Source organism: Lycorma delicatula, chromosome 1, assembly GCF_047948215.1.
Source record: "Lycorma delicatula isolate Av1 chromosome 1, ASM4794821v1, whole genome shotgun sequence".
Lineage (NCBI taxonomy): Eukaryota > Metazoa > Arthropoda > Insecta > Hemiptera > Fulgoridae > Lycorma > Lycorma delicatula.
This window is the reverse complement of record NC_134455.1, coordinates 310,634,293-310,656,641: the sequence shown is the minus strand read 5'-3', so window position 1 is coordinate 310,656,641 and position 22,349 is coordinate 310,634,293. Positions and strand designations below refer to the sequence as shown.

Here is a 22,349-nt window from a genome sequence, read left to right as displayed (position 1 = left end):
CATAAGTCCAAGAAAGCCCAATACTGCTGGAAGGTACATACTCAAGCAGACAGCCCGGAAATCAACCAAAACGCGCATTTGAAAATAGACCAAACGTGCAGCCCGTAATCAAGGAGACCAGAGTTGGTAAGTGCCCAGTTAGCAGGTCTCGTCTCTCCAAATGCTCAAGGCAGGAGACCATGCCCGCTCAACAATTCGAGGGGAAGAAGTCCTTACCCCAACCTTTCGACCTCAGACTGCTTCACTATCTCCAGGAACTAGGCCTGTCTGTTCCGAGGATTCTCGGAAAGGAAGTAGTATGCGACGCTTCTTGGCTACGCGCATCTCTAAAGATTGAATATTTACCACCTAGGAGACGTAAATGGGACCCACATTACCGATCTGCTGGGGACCAATATAGCGAGATGACTAAGAAGTACAACGGATACACACGCATCTGTACAGATGGCTCTGCCTCCGCCGACAGGTGTGGCTGTTCAATAATACTCCCTGATAACAAGATAATATATATATTTAGTGGCTATTCCTCTGTGTTCTTTTGCGAGGCCTACGCAGTTTAAGAGTTATTAAGACCCGACAGCTTCCTGATAATATCTGACTCAATAAGTGTTCTTGAGAGCTTGAGCTACAGATGATCTGAACCCATCATTCAAAAAATCTATGACACCTTCTCAAGAGTAAACAATATGGTATTCGTATGGGTTCCGGGCCAGTGTGGCATCCTCAGGAACGAAGAGGCTGATTAGACTGCAGAGAGAGCGAAAACAAATGGCGTCCGATTACAATAAACATGTGAGAGCGACTTAATGAAGGTAGTCCTTGTCAAACTACGTACTCACTCGAATAAGTTCTGGCTGCTGAGTTTTCCCACGGCCTTAAATGGTAATCGGGAGAACGTCTTCGAAAAAACTTTTATCCCAAACAACAGAAAAGCCCAAGTCATGCGAACTCGGCTGAGGATTGGACACACAAAGCTAACTCACGTTCATCTATTTGGCTCTCTTCAGCAGAACTGTGAGGCATGCAATGTAAAATGGTCCGTAAACCACTTACTCATAGATTCCCCAATGTTCGAGTCTATTCGAAACAATTAAACCTGGGTTCAAGTGTGAAGGCTTTACTCAACCAGAATAAATACGATAAAAAGACTGTTGCGGTTTCTCTGGGGTAATGGGTTGAAGAATTTAATTTAGAGGTTTTGCTTACGTGAGCTTAGTTACGGATTATTGTGTGTGCAGTGAAAATTGTCTAGTGGTTATGCAATAATGCAAATGTTACCCATTTGTTACCCATTTGTTATTCATATTCCAGTTGATTATTTATTGTCTAATTATTTATGATCACTTAGTTTTATTTAAGCTACTAATGACTGTTATCGTTGATGCGACTATAAACAAACAATGAAAAAAAAAATCGAAAATATTTAACTAAATTTTAAAATTAAATTTTGTGATAATTTGTAATAGTGTTCCAAATTATTAGTTATTTGTATTATCATGATTGTTATTTATTATTGTAAAAGCTGTTATTATTAGTGATTAAGCCGTTCATTCAACATTAACTGTTTATAGTTGGATTTTAGATGTAATTTTGCAGGAAATATGAAATTAGAAGTTACTACGGGTTGTTTATTACTACCGCGATTTTCCGTTTTTAGAACTTTGATTGCTTATAACTAAAACACGAAGGCATTTATCAAAAAATGGGTTTCTCCATCATTTTCTTGTAAAATGTTTACATTCAAATCATGTATCACATATCCATCCAACTTCCTATTAAAAAAAAATTTCGATTCAATTTGGCGGATCCAAGATAGTGGATAAAAATACATCGTAAAGTAGTAATTTTTGTAACTATGTAGATCCACACTTGTTTCTACCTCTTAGTACCCTCAGTTTTGGAATATGAAGCCGTTTTCATACTTAAACATCAAACTGCACATATAAACACACACATACAGTATTTGTGAGAACATATGTACATAATACTGATTGTACTGTACTAATTGCGAGTCTGCTTCGGTCAAAGCTGATTAATTGTGAATTTAACAGATACCTATTTATTGTAACTTTAAAGATACCTATCAATTTTGATATTTAATTTGCATTGTAAAACATAACTTACGTATTGATTTACTCTTAAGAGAAGACATTTATTGAGAAATGTTGACTAGAATCACGTACCTAAGAAATAATTTTCTATTAAAATAAATTAAAATGATGATAGGTTTTGTTAATTTTTGTTAAAAAGAGATTTACGTCATTTAATGCAAACTATACAATAGTAAATAGTATGTAATGATTTACCAGTAACTTTTTTTTTAATATTTATGTGAATTACAGACATCTCATGTGTTGTACATAAGAAGTTTTATTTTTTTTTCATTTTCATAGTGTTTTTTTTGTTTCATCAATACAATTTTATTCTAAAAATACGCAAAACTGATTGCTATAACGTCATCATTTAGAAAAATATAAATCAATTTTGGTTAGCAGAAGGAAAGTCTAAACTAAAATTTTGTACCAATTACCTTGGTAATGATATAAAATTGAGTTCGGCAAGATCAGTTAAGAAAGAAGGAAAACACAAACATTATATATATATATATATATATATATATATGTATATATATATTTATATATACACACATACACACAACTAGTTCCATAATGGTGAGGGAAGATGTCTGTTAAACAATTATAGAACGCTAACACGAATATTAATATCGAAAACCGGTTAGTGAGCATGCGTGTTAAAAGCTTCAAGAGGTGGAGAGGTCGAAATCACAGTGCGTTCAGTCAAGGTCTGGGATTTACAATTTTTTTTTGTTTTCCTGCAGATTTTATCGTTCCTCCACTAGATATATAGCAGAACATTCAGTTTCTTGTCAGTTTTTGATTTCATCTCCAGCCGAAATGAAAGGTGTTTTTACGTTATTGCTAGCTGGGCTAGCCTCAGTCCACTGCGGCATAGTGCAGATATCACCCTCTCAAGGTAAAAAAAAATAAATTTTCATTAAATATAATATAAATTGTATAAATTATTGATATTTAATTTAAAATAATATTTATTAATTGTAATTTCATCAAAAACTAATAAAAAGTTTTTTTTTAAATAATTTATTAAGCTAAGGTAATTTATTTATATAAGCCTCTATATTAATAAAAATATTTATTGACATTTTTTATTCCCTTTTTTGTCCATGATAGTTAAGATTAAATCATTAAAAAAATATAATTTTTTTAACAAACAGAAGTAAATTTTATGATAAAACCATTTTACTTAATCAAAGCGATTTTAGTGATCTCGGCGACCATCTTCAATGTCATTTTTTTTAAATTATAAATTATTAAAAATATTTTATTATGAAATTTTATTCGGTTTGTAGTTATAAAAATAAACATATTTAAAATAGTTTTTAGTAGATTTATTATATTTTGATTAAAAAGTCTAGTTTTATTTATTTTATCTAAAAAAAAAAAAAAATGTTAAAAGGATACTCAATAATCTATAAATACTTAAACTTTTATTTTGAAGTTTTTTTTTGTTGTTGTTTAACCTCCTGATCTACCGTTAGGTATTGCTTCAGAAGATGAGATAAATGATTTGTAGGGTATGTGAAAATGCCATGCCTGACCGGGATTTGAACCCGGGACCTCCGGTTTCGAATCCCGGTCTTTTTTTATTTTGAATCTATCCCGAATAAAACGTATGTTGGAGATAATTATAAGAAAATCATTTATAAAGACAGCATTCATTAAATTAAATTAAAAACAATTATTTAAACATACAATAATTTACTAAAATTACGAAGTAATTGCAAACCGCTTTTATGATGTATATATTAATCTTATTATAAAAATACAATAAATTATTTGAATACGATTTAGTAGTTTAATTTTACTTCATTTGATGTCTGACTTTTTTTAATAATTTATACGCATATATATATGATTACGAATTAGAAACACGGAGAAATATTTATTTTTAATATGTACTGGTCAGTACATATTATTTTACTTATTTTTAGAACCTGTTACAGTATTTTACCTTCCCGGCGAATATAGCTAAAAATTATATTAAAGGGGAAAGTATGATGCTCATGTCAAAAGAGGGATTTCGGGTATTTTTTTTAATTTTAACGTTTTACGTTCAAACTAATTCATCTACGCCAAAAAACATATGTGTATTCCGTACATATGAACGTGTGTCACACTGCTTATGGTCTTACAATTCAGGATTGACCAATCCGATTTTTTTTTTAATTTGCTCAAATATTTCTATGTAGGGGTATGGATCATATTAATTTTTTTCAGAACTCATTATGGGGTGGTGGGGACATCGTAAAAAAACTGATTTTGGTTTTTATCAGAGGCATTTTAGAGAAAACTTTATTAAAGCAAATTTTTTATCTACAATGCACACATAAATAATTTTAAAAAATCAGAAAATCAACTCCCACTTCTTAAAACATTGAAATATATGTCTCTTAGTTCTTTTTCACACTCTCCCTTCAGTTAATATTAATATTTTTCAAAATCTTTTGAATGTCTATACTTCATATATAAATCTATCAAGAAATGTCTACAATTTTTTTAAAATAAAGTAGATCCAAACCTAAAATGCAGAAAAGTTTTTTAAACTTTCTTTTTCTTATTTTAGCCTTTATTGAAGGGTTTTTTAGATTTAGAGAAAACTTTACTTCAGCAAATTTGATAAACTTGTCTGTACATGAATACAGTTTTTTTAGAAAAACTATTCCTGAAATGACTTCCTACCTCTAAAAAATATGTATTCTATTGTTTTTTTTTTTTTTTGGCTCTTTTAATTTTTATAATTACTTTGCTAGTTCTTCTTATTTTCTATACTGTGAAAAACGATTAGTTCTGTTCATAAAAATATAATTTTCTTATTTTTAAACATGCAGTAAAAATGTATAATTTTTTTATATTAACAAACAAATAGTTAACTTATATTTTTTATTAATTAAAATTCAGGATAATTATATGTTAGAGTAAATGATCATGAGAATAAATAACGAATTAATATGTCGTATTCGTAGCTTTGATACATGATTTGCAACGTATTATAAAAGTGTAATGGTTTAATTTTTTTCATTTACTTATAAAGAAATTTGTTATAAAAATCCTTTTTACATGAAAGCAATAAAACCTGGAACATTATTTTATCGATAAAGAAAAAAATAATATAATTGTTGCAGGTTGTCTTAACTGATCTAATAAAATGTGGCAAAAATTAATTGCATTTGAAACTCATATATTCTTTGTTTATGGGGAATATTTTGTTTTCAATCGTCAAATTATCTAGCATTATAATCTGTTTAAAAATTTTAAAAAAAATCGTTTATTTTTATCTCTATTCAAAAGTAGTGTTTAATAAACTGATTTCATTTAAGATTTTTTTGGCATTTTAACTGATTTTTTTGTATTAAGTTATATCCCTTTTTTGTATGGTATATAATTACGTACCAGAATCAATGTAATGCAACAGTTAATACTGTGAACGTACCAATTTGGTTCACTTATAACGCATAAATTCATCGCTTAGTACTGCATCGATTGTTACAATAGTAAACCAGAAATTTTAGTTTTGGATGAGTGAAAACTTGAAAAAACTATTTTTTCCAAAGCATTTCGAAAATCGTTTTTAAGGGTAAATTTATGGATATTAATAAATCTTCAAAAAGTATTATATCATAAAATACACAGTAGGCGGTGTGATGATGTGAACTAGGGAAATTTGAAGAGTTTTATCATTTAATGAGGAAAATTTAATTTTTTTTTATGATATGTGTCGATTGGGTTGTAATTTAAACCAAAAATCTGAACTTTTTTTCATTAAGCCTTTTAATATGATGTTTTTGGGCCAAGCTCTGTTTGAGTAGCAAACGATACACTTTTTTTTTTAAATACCAACACTTTTTTTTAAGTATATTGTAGATGAATTTAATTTGAAAAGATTTTTATTAACTCAGCTATCATATATTAGACATGATTTATTTTAATATATATTTCGGTAGGAAAATTGATCAAATATTGGGTTTATAAAGTAATTATTTTATTTAAAAAGAAAAATAAACGTTTAAATTAAAAACAAATTATTATGCTTCGCTATTGCTAGATTTGAGTATATATATATATATATATATATATATATATGTATATATAAATCAACGCAATTGAAAGTTTGATAAAACATTAACAAAATGAACATTAGGGAAATTCACAAAATTTAACCTTTTTATTTTTTCCCTTTTCCCCTTTTTTCTTTCCCCTCTTTTCCCATTTCATTTTATCGTATTCTCATTCCCCATTTCCCCTTTACTTCCCCGTTTCCTTCCATTTTCCCTTCCTTCCACCGTTTCTCTTTCCTTTGTTTAATTTTCCCCCTTCCAGTTTCCCCTTCCCATTTCTTATACCTTTCCATTTTCTTTTCCCGTTTTCCCTCTTTTTTTTCTTTTTCCTATTTACCCCTTCTTCCCTTTTACTTTTTCGATTTTTCCCTTTTCCGATTATTCTCTTACTCCCTTTTTTCCCGCGCGTAAATCAGTCCAATAGTTTTTAGTCTATAGCGGACACACATCCGGAAACACTGAAATGGAATCGTAAAATATTTAGTATAGCGTGTGTTGCTTTTACGTCCAACAAATAGCACTGTTTTTCAAAAAAAGCATGTTTTTACCTGTCATAAGTGTGACATCTATATAATAGTAGGTATATAAAAACACGCGTGTATTCAAATACAATGTTGTGTCAAAATTTTAAAGCAATCTGTGAAGAACTTTCGGAGATTTAAGATTTTGATCAAACTAACATTTACATTTTTATTTGTATAGATATTAGCATGTCCTGACTGAATGATTCATCAAAGCCCAGCAAATATTATTGAAGATAAATTGATAAAGATTTGTATACATGTTCTTCATACGGTATCAGTTCACCCTAAGACGATTTTTTGAAATCTTGAGTTTAAAAGCTTAAAACTGTGTAACATTGAAATTTACTAATTTGTTAATTTACCGGTAACGAATAATGAAGATAGAAACCTGATTTTGGAGCGTGTAATCTTCATGTGAATATCTAAAAACTAACTTCTAGATCTTTGAAGTTCCGAGTTTAAAGAGTTAAAATAGATTTGGAATTTTTTTTAAACCTGGTTATTTTTGTAATTTCTCGGTAAGAAATGAAAATATCAGCTTGATATTTAGTGTATGCAATCTTCATATCTAAAAAGTATCTCAATATCTAAAAATATAAATCAATATCAATATCTAAAAAGGATATCTAGATTTTAAATTCTGATTTTAGAGGATTAAAATTGAATTTTGAATTTTTTTTTGAAACCGGGTTATAATTTTTTTATTTCTCGATAACAAATAAAGACATCAACTTTGTTTTCGGTGCGTGTAACTTTCATGTGAATATGAAAAACCAATTTCTAGACTTATAAACTGGACCTTGAAAGGGGGTGACAAGTAAAAAAATTTTGAACAATGGTTGCAAATTTTTCCTATTTCCGACTACAATAAATGAGATATTTGGTAATTTTAGACTTGCAAATACTTTAATTGTGGTAAAGTAAAAATAAAAAAATGAGGTAAATGAAATCAGGTAAATTTTAAAATGAAAAACTCAGGTAAATTTTAACATATGTTAAAATATGTTCTTTTAATAAAAATTAACGTATGTCAATTGATAGAATATATTATTAACAAAAGGCAGGGCTATGAAATAAAGTAGAAATGGATGATTTACACTGATTAAAAATAAACAAGATAATAAATAAAAAATAATTAACTATATTATATGTAAATTATATATCTTAGGGTAATATTAAAAAAAGGAAAATAAATAAATGTATTCCAAGTTAAAGTTGCTGAATGAATAACAATTATTGGAATTAGATGTATAATTTTGAGTATCTGAGATATTCAATTGTAATTACATGAAATCAGATACACCCAACTAAATGTAAACACCCTAATATTAGTATTTTGCTGCAGCATTAACTAAACAAAATGTTTTTTATATGAATTTAATTGACACAAGTTTCTATTGTCTTTAAAAGATTTTAAAAAAGGAGGTTTAACAGTTTACTGGTAATTTTCTTGTTCTATTACTCTGTTTTTACAAATAACATGGAAGCCGAGTCATTTTCGTAAGCCATTGTAAAAAAATTAATTCACCTCTTAGAGAACAAACCACTTCTCTTTTATTCCAGAACCATTTGCTCAAAACAAAAAGCTCAACATGAAGACAACTGATAAATTATAATAAAATATTTTTAAAGAGTTATTGTAAATAAAATCTTAAAAATAACTTAAATAATTAAATTAAGTTTTAAGAAAAACTAATTATTAAAATTTTATTTAACAGGAGAAGATATAATTAGTACAAGAGTTCAACGTTCACCAGAACCACACCACTATGACCGAGGTGATAGAGGGTATGGAGGAGGCTATGGAGGTGGCTTTGGCGGAGGCTATGGAGGCGGCCAGGGAGGCGGCCATGGACATCATCACAAACACAACAAATATGGTGGTGGTTATCCAGGAGGAGGATATGGTGGGCCTGGAGGTGGATATGGTGGGCCTGGAGGTGGATATGGTGGGCCTGGTGGAGGTTATGGAGGCTATCCTGGTGGTGGTTATGGAGGCTACCCTGGAGGTGGTTCTGGAGGCAGTGGTTCTTCTAGTCAATCTCAGTCACAGGCTCAATCTCAATCACAAAGTCAAAATTTTAACTTAAATACGCCTTTTGGTTTTGGATTATCAGCATCCAACAGTCAAGCACAGTCTCAAGCTCAGGCACAGTCTCAATCAGGAAGTCAAGGAGGTGGACTCCACTGGTAAGAAACTAAATGAAACTAATAAGAAAAAATAAATAATTCTAAATAACTGAAATTAAGTGGAATAAATTAAACAGAAATTGCATACTTTACTGAAAAAAAGAAGAAAAATATGGATTAAAAAAGTTAATTTAAGTCTAATTTTTGAATCTAGTACAAACTGTATATTTTGTATACCTGTGAACCCTTTCTTGTATGTCTGACTAGCATCTTCTTTGAAAGAGGTTTTACTCAATTTATTTTTATCTGAGGTTTAGAAGTAATATAGTAGAATACTCCAAATTGTTTTTTTTTTCAATATTCAAATTTAAAATTCACTGAAAATTATTTTTTAAATACATTGTTTTTTTTTTCATTTTCATTAACATTCAACCTTTTTTTCATTTTAATTTTATTGTTTTCATGTATTTAAATTCTTAATTTCTTTCATGTAATTGCCCACTGTCACTGTAATGTTGATGCAACCAAAATAAAATATTATAGTAAAGACCAAGAATGTGTATCAGACTTATGCAACTCATGTTGTTTTACAGCATGAGCCAGAGCCAACTCTTCACTAATTGTTTCAGTATTCTTGGTTCAGAAGGAAGTAGAAAAGAATGAATCAGATATACAGAGTAATTCAAAATAATAATACTCGATTTCACATCTGTGTATACTAGATTAAGAACTTATGACAAATGTGAAGTAAATTACATCTGATAATAATGACAGTAAAGTTTACAGACACAATTCATAAATGTTGAATGTGGCCCCATCTCGCTGCATGGCACACATATGTGGTAGCTGAATTTTTCCCGCTTGTGAGGAAGCACATTTTGTGTTGCTGAGTTCACCGCATCTGTGATATGATTCAGCAGGTCAGTCAGATTTGTTGGTCGAGGAGGTACATAAACTGCATCTTTCACAAATCCCCACAAGAAAAAGTCCCGTAGGGTGAGATCAGGTAGTCCTGGAGGCCAGAAGTGAAGAGCCAAGTCTTTATTCCTGATGCATCTTATCCATTGTTGAGGTAGTGATTCATTCATATAGCAACAAACATTTAGGTGCGAGAGTGGGGATCCACCCTGCTAAAAAATGAAATCTTGAGAATCTTCATTTCGTTGAGGGAAAAGCTAGTTTTCCAGCATATTCTGACATATTATTCCAGTAACCATATGTTCTGCAGAAAGGAATGGTCCATAAACCATCATTTGTGATAGGATGCAAAAGACATTAACCTTGCAGGAATCTTGCTCATGTTTCAGTGTGTCAAGGGAATCTTGTAGACCCCATATGCAAACATTGTGTTTATTAATTTTTTCCACTAAGATGGAACATCACTTCATCGCTAAAAATTATGTTTGAAAGAAAAGTGATATCCCCCATGTTTCAAACATTTGATCATAAAATTCAACATGCTTTGGTTTGTCATTTTCGGGAACAGCCTGTAAAAGTAGTAGCAGTGTAGCTTGAAAAGTAAACGATGCCTCAGAACACAGCAGACATTTGGTTGAGGTATTCCAAGTTACCTGCTTGCTCTACAGGTTGACTTTCTTGAACTTCATATAAAAATTTCTTCAGTTTGTCTCATGTTCTTCTCTGCTATATGCAGTCAACTTATGATCTTTGTCTTTACAGAGGCACCCTTTTTGTTGAAACCCAAATGGTGAAACCAACGACATTATGCTCTTGCTGGAGGGCCAACATTAAATAGGAGACAAAACACAAGCTGCATTGCAGTTACCAACTGAGATTTGCTGTACTCAAAATCACAGAAAACCTTGTGTTGCACTGTAGCCATCTTACCACAACTGTCCCATAGTAGCAGTGCAAGCAGTCTATTGGTCGTTTCATGCACTCTAGCAGTGTTATTTGAAACTTTTGGACCTACTCTCTCAACTACTACGTAGATCAGTAAGATACAACGTATATTTCAGGAGTATAGAGTTACTAAATTGAGTCCATCATTTAAAATTGCCTTGTACTATAAAATGCACAGACCAGATTTCTCATGAAGTATTCCACACTGTACAATAAAACATACAGTGGAAAATCATTTCTGCTTACAAAAGATCATCCCTTACAGTCAAGAGCTCTTGATGAAACCTGAACTTAGTATGTTGTTAATCATTGTTCAAAACCCCACAATACCCCTTTCTTTAGTATTCTTGTATTGTTCAAACAAATGAAATAATAAAAAAAAAAACAAGTGAACTAATAAAAAAAATACAACTTAGTTTCAATGACAGCTCTTATGAAAATAGTATTATAAAGTTATTTTATTACCTTAAATTATACAAATGGCTTGATTATTGACATATTTGCTCAAAGAATAATTAATTATATATTGTAGCTGAAAAATAATATAAAAATAGTGGAATTAATTTTTTCATTAACTACTTAACACAGTACATTCATCATACCACTTATTTCATTCAAATGCTGGTTATTTTAAAAACATTTTTTAAATACAGATGGGATTTTTGTATAGTTTATTATAAAAATAACTGGCAATTGTAACAGAGTTTACTACACTTCAGTTTACTCAGTTTGCATAATTAAATATTATAGTTAAAAGTTACATAACTGTACTTTCATTGTTAAAAAATCTGCTTTATTATACTATTATACACTCGTACATGATTCTATGGTTCTTTCATTTTTCTTTATTACATAAAGATAATTTTTAGAACACTGCACATATTTTGGTAATTTATTTATTATAAAAAAAATATAAATTTTATTATTATTGATTTATTTGAATATTTCTTTGATATATATCTTATAAATAATTTTTTATCCTGTATGTTTTTTGTTTTCAGATTAAAGTGATACAGAAGAATTTTTGCTCAATGAATCTTAACAATAATTTACAAACATGAACTAAAAGCAAATGATAAGCAAGTCATTATAAGTGTTTTTTCAAGAACTTTTATTTATTAAATTAATGTTATTATTGTATAAATTGATTATTTTTTTGGTATTCTCTGTGATTTTAAAATAAGTTGTAGTATAAAATTTAGCTGATGGATATTTTGTTCATTTATAAAAGATGAAATTCTTTTTGATAAGTAACTATAAAAAAACACATTTATCATATACATAACGTGTTCAGATAAAGTTAATGGGAACTATTTAAAAAAGTATAAGTTAATTTAAATATAAAAATATTTTTTACTATATATTTATTTGAAAAAAATAAACATTATTTCCTAATATAATGTTGTATATTATATTTAATAACCTGCTTCATTCCATTTAAAGCAAACCTGCAGGAGCATTGAGAGACTTTAAAAAAGCCAGCAAAACTCATCCTAAAATTAAGAACATTCCAATTAAACTAATGATACGTACATATAATGAATTCAGCTTTTGAACTATCCAATCCACTTATATTAGTAGTATAAGTGGATTGAATAGTATTAGTCTGCCAAGGGCTTCCTCCTTGGCAGACTAATACTTGAGAAATGTGATTTATAAGCCCTTAACTTTAATAACTTTGCGAATTCGAAAAGAAAACAGCTATTCTATTCCTCAAGTACCATTTTCAGGTATGGGACCTTTGGTGAAGTATCTCTCCATCCCCTTGAACATTTGTAACCAAAATTAAATGTCATTAATGACTAATAAATATAATTATAAATAATAATATAATCATACATAATTCTATAAACATCTGTTAATCCAATCTGGAAATATCAAGCAAACGATTAACTGATGAAAAAACAAAAACTTAAGATTTTTAAATTACCTGATTAAAAATAAAAATTAATTATTATCTCCTAATTTAATGATATTGCCCAAATTTACAACCAAACTGACACTAATGAATTGGAATCATCTTCTTAGTGCAAGAACGTTACTTCAAGACTGGAAACAACAAAAAAGAAAAAAGTAGCTTAACATCCTAAGAGGCATTAAATTTTATGAAACAATAAACTATTATTGTGCTTGATGAGTACACAAGATGTGTTAGTTTTATGTAAGAGCTATGTTGCAGATAAAGTGGGTTTTTATAAAATATAGGCTGACTATGAAAGTTGACATTAATAAATAATAAAGAAAACAATTTTTTTTAAATAATACTCAATCATAGCAATTGTTATACTGAATAAGTTACTTACAACAGTAAGTGAAAACGTAATTTTAAATTATTTTATTCTTTTACACATCTACTTTAACTATTTCACTCATATACTACTATCTAATATAAGTGGATTGAATAGCTCATATGCTGAATTCACTATATGCATGTATATTGGTTTAATTGGAATGTTGTTCTTAATTTTAGGATGAGCACTAAAGTTAAAGTAAATATCAAAATAATATAAAGCCTGAAAGATAAGTAAGGAAAAGACAAAATTAAAACACAAAGAAGAAAAGAGTAGATGAAATAAGTCCAATGAATCCTGTCTTTTCATGATTTAAACATTTTTATCTAAAGACTGAGATGCTTCTTACATCAATTATCTCCCAATTTATGATTGAAAAGAAATAATATCATTCAAAGTTTTTTCCATTAATATGCTCGCCATTTTACAGGAAGTATAATACTGCAGCATTAGGAAAGGAGTTCAGCCATTAAAATATCCTCCTAACTAAATAAAAAGAATGTGGGAAAAACTTTTTGATTGAAATAGAAAGTTATTTCTTTAAATTAATAAATAAATATCTATCATTTTACCGACTTCCTAAAGTCGGTAAAGCCAATATGAAATTTTTATATTTACATCTAATTTGATAATGATTTTATTATCTCAAGTAACTTTAATTCTGAAAAAAATTGCCTTCTGTAAGAGAAATGATGTTCACTCAAGGAATTAGAAAAGTAAGTAGTAATCTGTTAATTTAAATTTTCTGTAATAAAAATGAAATTTCTGCAATTTTATAATTATTACAAAATAGATTCTGTAACAAATACAGGCCAATATTGCATAAATGTAATGTAGACTTGTATAAATGAAATGTAGACTTGCATAAATGAATCAAAATAACTTTTGGTTTCAATAGTTTTGATAGTTTTACATGAAAAAATGCATTATATGTGTTTATATGTGATAAAATACATATTAGTGCATATGTAGTAAAAAAAAATTCTACTTACAATATACATACACAGCTGAAGAACTCAGATCTTTACAGCACCTGAGACCAAGCTATGTATTTTTGTTTATGTAAGATGTACAAGTATAACTAAACTGAAAGTTACTAACTGTTCACAAAACAGTTAATTACTAAAGATCCAACCATTTTCCTCCATTGGTAGGTTGAGTTTAATTATTAATATTGCAATTAATTTTTAAAGAATGGTATTGTGTCATTTTGAATACTCCTCTAGTGGAAATTTTTCTGTAAAAAAATTAGTGAAAATGATGTTTTAACATTTTTTACAATATTAAGAATCAGACAAAAGAGTTTTTAAACAACTAGCTCTCATACTAAATTCCTAAATAACATAAGCTAAGTAAAAGCTTTATATTAAATGCTAACAAAGAATTGGATAGTATTTATATATTTTATCTTAAATTAAATAGTACTGTAATCATTTCAGAAACTGTTTCATGAATGTGTTTAATCTATAGCACTAATATGTTTTTTTAGATATTATAAAATTAAATAATATAAACAAGAAGTGAAACTCTTCATGATTTCATAAGAATAAAAAGTTATATTTTGAGGATTGAACAACCAAAATGAATATAAACTTTTTCTAAATGTCATTTTCAGATATTAGAATATTAATTTGATTTTAAGGAGCACTAATATGTTTTTTTAGATATTATAAAATTAAATAATATAAACAAGAAGTGAAACTCTTCATGATTTCATAAGAATAAAAAGTTATATTTTGAGGATTGAACAACCAAAATGAATATAAACTTTTTCTAAATGTCATTTTCAGATATTAGAATATTAATTTGATTTTGAATTTTATTTTATTTTCTGATATTAGTATTATTCTATATTATTGTGTTTTAAAAGTTGTTACTTTTATTATATATGTTAATAACAATATAGAATTTTTCAACGGGAAATATCATCGTCAGGTCTGATGAAACATTTTTTAAATCTGTCACCAGAAAGAAAGGAAGGTTAAAATTAAATTACCAGAAAAGACAATTACTTTACAATGGAAAAAGGTTTGGAACATTTCTTACTGTGGAAAAAATTAATGTGTATAAATTACATGTATTTTCAATGGCTAGTCAGACAAGATTTGCTTTACTCCTAATGTAGTTATTTTATTTTTGTTATGCATGTCAAAGAATTTTCAATCACTCTGGTGTTTGTACTCTATAATAGTAATACTACTGATTTGCAAATGTGGTTCCAATTAAAATTTTTGATGATGGTATTTTTTTGCTGATGGTCCTGTCATTAGGATTTAATCAAAATGCAAAAAAAAATGTTAATATTATAATTTAAACTATCTATATTTTATATATGATAATGATATTTGACAATGTTGTGTCTTTGTGAATTTATATATTTATAATGTTTATGTGTGTTGTATAATAATCTCAATTATTTCATAATTTAGATCCTGTTCAGTCTAGGAATTACCATTCAGGTATTACTTCAGAGGATGAATGAGTTTGGTATGTATGAGCATAAATGAAGTGCAGTCTTGTACAGTCTCAGTTCGAACATTCCTGAGATGTGTAGTTAATTGAAACCCAACCACCAAAGATCACCAGTATCCATGATCTAGTATTCAATTCCGTATAAAAGTAACTGCCTTTACTAGAACTTGAACGCTGGAACTGTCAACTACCAAATCAGCTGATTTGGGAAGAAGCGTTCATCACTAGACCAACACAATGGGTTACATCCTTATAACTTAGATCTATTTTAGTAAAAATGTAGGAAATACAGATTTTTATCAATTTTTTAATAATCAACACTTATGAAATTAACAAATTTTGCTCTTCAAAATGCTTTTATTTCTTCATTTCTTATGTAAAAGCTCCCATTTTCGAATTTTTTGTATATCTGGTGAATGAATATTTTTTGCATGTGATGGTTGTTTAGTTCCCTTTTTTGTGAAATTTATAAATGAATATGAACTTGGATATTATTATTTCTTCTAAGTAATATCTTTGTTTATGTATGTTACTTTGATGAACTTTTTGATTTGACTTTTTCTTTTTTGTTTACATATATATTATATATAATTTTGTGAGTGTAGGATCTTGCAGAAATAAATTTTTGGAATTAATATGATAAGTATAACTTATCTAATTACTGTGTTTTGGTGGTTTATATTTCATATAATATTTTTAAAAATATATATATATATATATTAGAAGAGTGAGTAAATGAAACTGTTATTCAATTATTCAATTGCACGGGAGCAGGCCACAAGATCTTGTTGGACCTGGAAGTGGTAATCAGAGAGGTGGGTAGCTGGTGTTCCTCTCTGGTGATTATAATGCAGAATGTGTTGAGTTGGAGGGGAACAGGTAGACCTGTCGAGGTTTTAAACAGGCTGCTCTTCTCAGAGTTCTAAATTTGTCGGTTATAAATACGCCGAGAGTACGGAGATTCATTGGACAAGAAGAAGGATCCACAATAGACATCACTGCGATAACATAAGGGCTGCTCCAGAGAGTGATTTCATGGAATGTCTTGGATGAGGAACTGAGGAGTGATCATTTGGCGATTCAATACTGCATTGAACTGGAGAGTCACTGTTTATATCACAGACCCAATCTTTTGCCAATGCCGTTACTGAGAGAGTGGAAGGAATGCAGGACTGGAGTCCACAAGTATTCCTACAAATTCTTTGTGAAGAAAATAAAAAAATAAAAACCAAGGAACTGTGGTGACAGATGTAAAGTCCACTAGAGGACTAATAAAATTGCAGAACTATGAGTTGTGACTTGCAGTGAAGAGAAAAATGCATAGAGCAAGACGAAAGCGACCGGCAGAGGTGGCAGAGGCAGAGTTCGCATACAAGACCGCACGTGGAAATCTTAATTCCATGATCAAACAAACAAAAAAAAGAACCTGGTAAGAAGCAGTAGGAAACCTAAATATTGACCGATAGAGCCGGGCGTATCGGATCATACTAAGGAAGTTTGGCATGCCGCCGTCTGCATTATCCAGAGATCAAGCTCAAAAAGCAATTACAGAATTATTTCAAACCACCAAAGTACCCTGCGTGATTGCTACAACATAGGAAAGAGAAGGTTCACTATAAAAAAATTGCACAAAGCGGTTGGTAGAATACATACAAAGAAGAGCCCGGGTCCAGACGGGGTCTCGGGAACCCTATTAAAGGCGTTAGCAAAATCACATCCATGGTTTCTATTGGAGTCATTCAGCAAGGCGTTGACTACAGGGAGTTTTCCTATATGTTAAGTGAGTAAATTGCTGTTGATCCTGAAATAGGTGAATGCAGGTCAGCGACAATCATACAGATCGATATGTCTATTGCCGGCTATCGCCAAGTTATACGAAAGGCTTTTGGCTGAGATGAGTTCAGTCTGAGTTAGAGGCATACAACCAACACCTAATTAAAATATGCAGTAAAGCGGAGCGTCAACACGGTATCAGCGGATGCGGGAATGCTGGCCGGGGTACTGTCGATCCAGTTATGGGCTACCCAAATGAAACGGATCTACAAGAGGGCATGAACAGGGAAGAATGCTACAAGAATGGCAAGAGAAGTGAAACAACTGGGGCATGAACAAAGAAGCTAATTCCAGCGATAGGACCGTGGCTGGGGAGGAAACACGGCAAATGGGTCACAATTCCTCTCCGGTTATGGAGGATTTGGTCTACATTTACACAGGTTTAAAAGAAGAGAGCTTCCAAGTTGTCTGAACTACGGTCAAGAGGACACTTCCTGCCACACCTTTTTTGAATGTGCACATTAAAAGCTTATACTAGGTGCTACTCAAAAGTTCGGGGAATTTTACCATAAAAATAAAATAGTTTACCATAACTTATAATTTCCACTGTCTCTTTCCAAGTAATCCCCTTGGGCATTGTTACAGTGATCCCAGCGTTTTGCCCATGATTCCATGCATCCCTGGGAGTCTGCAGGTGTACGTGTTCGAAGCACTTCTGCGTTTCTTCCTGAATCTCCTCAATTGTATTAAAACGACGGCCTTTCAGTTGAAATTTTATTTTCGGAAAGAGAAAAAAGTCGCACGGGGGAGGGTCAGGATATAGGGTGGGTGGGGTATCACTAACATCTTTTTAGAAGCCAAGAAATTTCAAACAGCTAGCGATGTGTGCGTGGGCGCGTTATCATGGTGCAGAACCCAGCTGTTGTTACCCTACAGATCTGAACGTTTGCGCCTAATGCTTTCACGTAACCGTTTCAAAAATTCACAATAGAACATCCCATTGACAGTTTGACTAAAAGGAACAAATTCCTTATGGATAATGCCTTTGATGTCGAAAAAACAATCATCATGGACTTCATGTTGTTGTGAACTTGGCGTGTTTTTTTTGGCCACGGTGAACTTGGCGACTTCCACTGTGACGACTGCTGCTTAGTTTCAGGGTCAACCCGCACACCCATGTCTCATCACAGTTTATGATGTTGGAGATGAAGTTAGGGTCATCTCTTGCTGAATTTTTCAATTCACTACAGACAGCTACGCGATTTTGTTTCTGGTCGCTGTTCAGCAGTCTCGGTACGAATTTTGCAGCAATGCGTCTCATGTTCAAATTGTCCGACAAGATGCGTTGCACGGACTCATATGACATTTGTACGATTGCACAAACATCATGGATTGTTTGTCTACGATTTGCAACAATAGCCTCTCGCACTTTTGCGATGTTTTCCGGTGTTGCGCTTGCTGATAGTCTTCCTGAACGCTCATCGTCATCGACTGTCATTCGTCCATCTTTGAATCGTTTGTACCACAAAAAACTTTTGCTTTTACTCATAGCATTGTCACCAAATGCTTCCCACAAGCATATGATGAGTTTCTGAACACTGATTCACAAAGAGTACTGTTAGCCACATCTAGCGGCAGCAGGTCGTACCAGCAATTGTTGGCGCGCAAAATTCAAATTCCCCGAACTTTTGGGTAGCACCTCATGTAACATAAAAGGGATTACCCAAAGTATATTGAGAGGTAAAGAGGAATGGCTGACAATAGAGAGATTCGTGGCTGAGGTTAAACAAACAAAGGAAGTAGATTACAAGAAGTGGGAGTACTTACTTTAAGAAGACTTGTCCTTTAAGAGTCTTGTAGAGACTTGGACAAGACTTTGGCTGCTGGGGCCATGCCCCAGCAGCCAAAGTCTGGAATGGCACAGCCCAGTCCTATGTCCTCCTCTTGAAGTTATTCCTGCATGAGAGTTCCATGGAAGTACAGTAAGCTTGATGGGTTTGAGTTTATTATTGTCTGAAGCAGTCCAGTCACCTTGCCACTTTTCTTGTATAGTGTGTTTAAGAGAAGTAAAATCATTACTAGTAACAAGATTAGTGAGAGAAGGTTGGCTACAAACATCTTTAGCAATGGAATCTGCAAGATTCCACAATGATCCAAGATTCAAGATTCCCACATGGCTAGGGATCCAACAGAAACTTACTTGTGTGTTGTGACAGTTCAAGTCAGAGATTGCATTTTGAATTTCAGTGATTTAGGATGTCCAGTACACAAATCTTCTAAAGATTGTGATGGTACTTTGGGTTAATCTATAATATAATAATGATCAATCTTACCATTACAAAAGCAAGCAAAAAAAAAAAAACAAAAAAAAACAATAATTTATCTTTTAAAATACAAAACCAACAGTGGTGAACAGATTTACCAGTCAATGTTACAGAATTCTCAGTTTTTAGAATCATGATTCACTCTCTATTTAACACACCCATGTTAATTAAAGATCACATGTTTGATAGTAATCAAACATAAATAATTCAGTTCATTCATTTAATTTTCATACGTTTTTATTACTAGTACTTACTTCACTGTTGTTGCATACTGTGTCACATATATGTTATCGATTTCTTATGATTATTCTCAGCCACTTATTAATACTACTGGCCCTGAGGCTAGAATCAGTGAATTATGGTTGATCTGAGGGGAAAATTTTAATTTCACATAAAGATTTCATAGAGAGTCAGCTCCCATTGTATTCTAATGTCTTAATATAATTTGATAAGTGTCACTATGTGGAAATATTTTATGGGTATGTTCGTATTTTTGTATGTGTCTAGTCAATATGCTGTTGTTACTTTTAACATATCCTTGTTCATTTTTTTTTAAGAATGGAGTGTTTTTGGTATTGGGATTTATTAATGTTAAGTTTGTCATTAACCAATGTTTGAACATGAACATACTCATTTTTTACTAAATAATCCCTTTATTTTATCCATTATTAAATATATAAAGCTAGAAATATTTTCCTATCAACAAAAAAATCAATTATCGCTCAGGAATAAAATGGCTCGTTTACAAACCTTTGGCAAAAAGCATGCAAAAATGTCATTTTCTGAAGAACATAATAAAAAGACATATGGACAGCTTATGTTACAATTTATTAAACTGAAAATAATACAGTTACAATTTAACTATTTTAATTTGTTTTTTTATGAAAAATTATTTATTTTCTTTACTGCAAATGAAAATCTTTAAAACATTTTGAATGTAGGTGCACTTTACATTTTACACATAAAAAACTGTATGGTTTTTGCATAGCTTACATCTTCGTCTAGATTTTTTCACATGCTCTCAAATAATGTGCCCTATTTGATCATACCAAATATCTTCTGGCAAATTGTTTTTTGATGGACAACCCTTGGTTGCCATTGGTGGTGAAGGAGAATTATTTACTTTTGTCTTCATTCTCAACAATGCTTCATGGTATTTTTATTTCTTCACTCCTTATCAGTGATAGTACAAGAGAAGACCTAGGATTAATTTAAATGATTTTGCTATTATTTGCAAGTCTATATATTTTCCATAAATTTATGATAATAAAATCAACAGCATTTTATGAACAATGGTCACCACCACTTTTTTCCATACACTTGAGTTCTATAATTTCCAATACCATTGCCATGGGAATCAATGCCACCCACAATTTTTGTATATTTTGCTAATATTAATGGCTTTGAAATAATGGTGTTTCTTTTCTTTTTGACTGTATCTTTTCATACTTGATAATTGATATATGTCTTTGTGGTTACAACTCTCACCACTGTATTATCACTCTAGCATCTGCGAAATTTATTTTTTCATTAAATGTAAAATCAAATAATATACCTCTATTCATTTTCTGCAATTCTTTAGAACTATTCAATTAGGCAATTAGGAAGCCTATTTTCTCTGACAGTGCTAGTCACAAGCCAGTTTCATTCAGATTTACAGTTTTTTGGTTTCTCCCTGCAACTGGATTTTTGAGCATCAATGTCTTTTTCAGTATGCAAATGAATGTCAAACATACCTGAAAATATCGGTTGTACCTTCAAAGGGGTCTCAGTTAGCAAATTTTTATCAATATCTTCGCCATCAGTAAGTTTATCAAATTTAGGTGAAATATAAATTACATCGATGGCAGTTGCTTGTGAAATATTACCTTCATCTTCTAAAATGCAATGCCATTCTTCAAGTGTCAATGGTTTTTCAAAATGTCAGATTTTAACAAATTCTTACACCTCAATAAACAAAATTAATATTTTTAAATATATTGTATGGGTATCAAAGTAAACACAACTTCACTAACATATGAAATTGACTAAAAACAGTCATACAAACTGTACATTTTATAAAATACACAATTTTTATAAAAAATAGTAAATTCAAAACAAAATGTAATGACTAAAAAAAACGCTATATCAATGCGATAAAATGATAGTCAAAACAAAAATGTAACAAAAAATAGTAGTACAACATGGGATTGCGAAGATATTTGTAATGTAAGAATGACATCTGCATCATTCCTAGCATGTGATTCATCAATCCATAAGCCAAACATGCGTCATCACACCATTACTTAAACAACCAGTATTCATTATCAGTTTTAAAAATACATAATTTTCATGAATTGATGAATAAAAATAACCCTTAAATAAGTAAATAAAATAGAAATATTATTTTTAACATGCATAACATGATCAATATATTATCTTATGAAAGGCATTACATGATCTCATAAAATACAGTAAGTTGATATGCAAATAAACTTGCTAATTAAAAACCTGTTACCATATAATCTTTTTTTTTGTAATTACAACACCAAGGAAAATTGCACAAAATGCGAAAAATATTGCAGAAATTAAAAAAAATATGTTTACGAAATGGTTCGTCTAAGCACCATTGGTTGTTAATCGGTTAAAGTATGATGAATTTATTATAAAGTAAGCTGAATGTATTATAAATGATAGTTAATGTATTAAATCTTTCCTTCATATCAAAAATGATTCATAAAAAATAAAATGTGTTTTAAAAAATATCAAACTGGTTGAACTTGCAAGTCCCAGAACCCAATACTCGGAAAACTGTCCATCATTGTGTTTTCTATTACAC

General features: G+C 30.6%; 1 protein-coding gene across 1 annotated transcript; it reads left to right on the top strand.

The window, feature by feature from the left end:
* Nucleotides 1-2,835: 2,835 nt before the first annotated feature.
* Nucleotides 2,836-12,071, top strand: LOC142333914 (uncharacterized). Its single transcript, XM_075381531.1, has 3 exons — nucleotides 2,836-2,994; nucleotides 8,397-8,868; nucleotides 11,673-12,071. Coding segments are annotated over exons 1-3 (552 nt in total). The 5' UTR covers nucleotides 2,836-2,915; the 3' UTR covers nucleotides 11,674-12,071.
* Nucleotides 12,072-22,349: the final 10,278 nt, after the last annotated feature.

Excerpts from the sequence above, each read along its gene's own strand:
- LOC142333914 (XM_075381531.1), top strand. The coding sequence starts at position 2,916 with ATGAAAGGTGTTTTTACGTTATTGCTAGCTGGGCTAGCCTCAGTCCAC. Across the intron at positions 2,995-8,396 it reads GCAGATATCACCCTCTCAAG|GAGAAGATATAATTAGTACA; the intron begins GTAAAAAAAAAT and ends TTTATTTAACAG.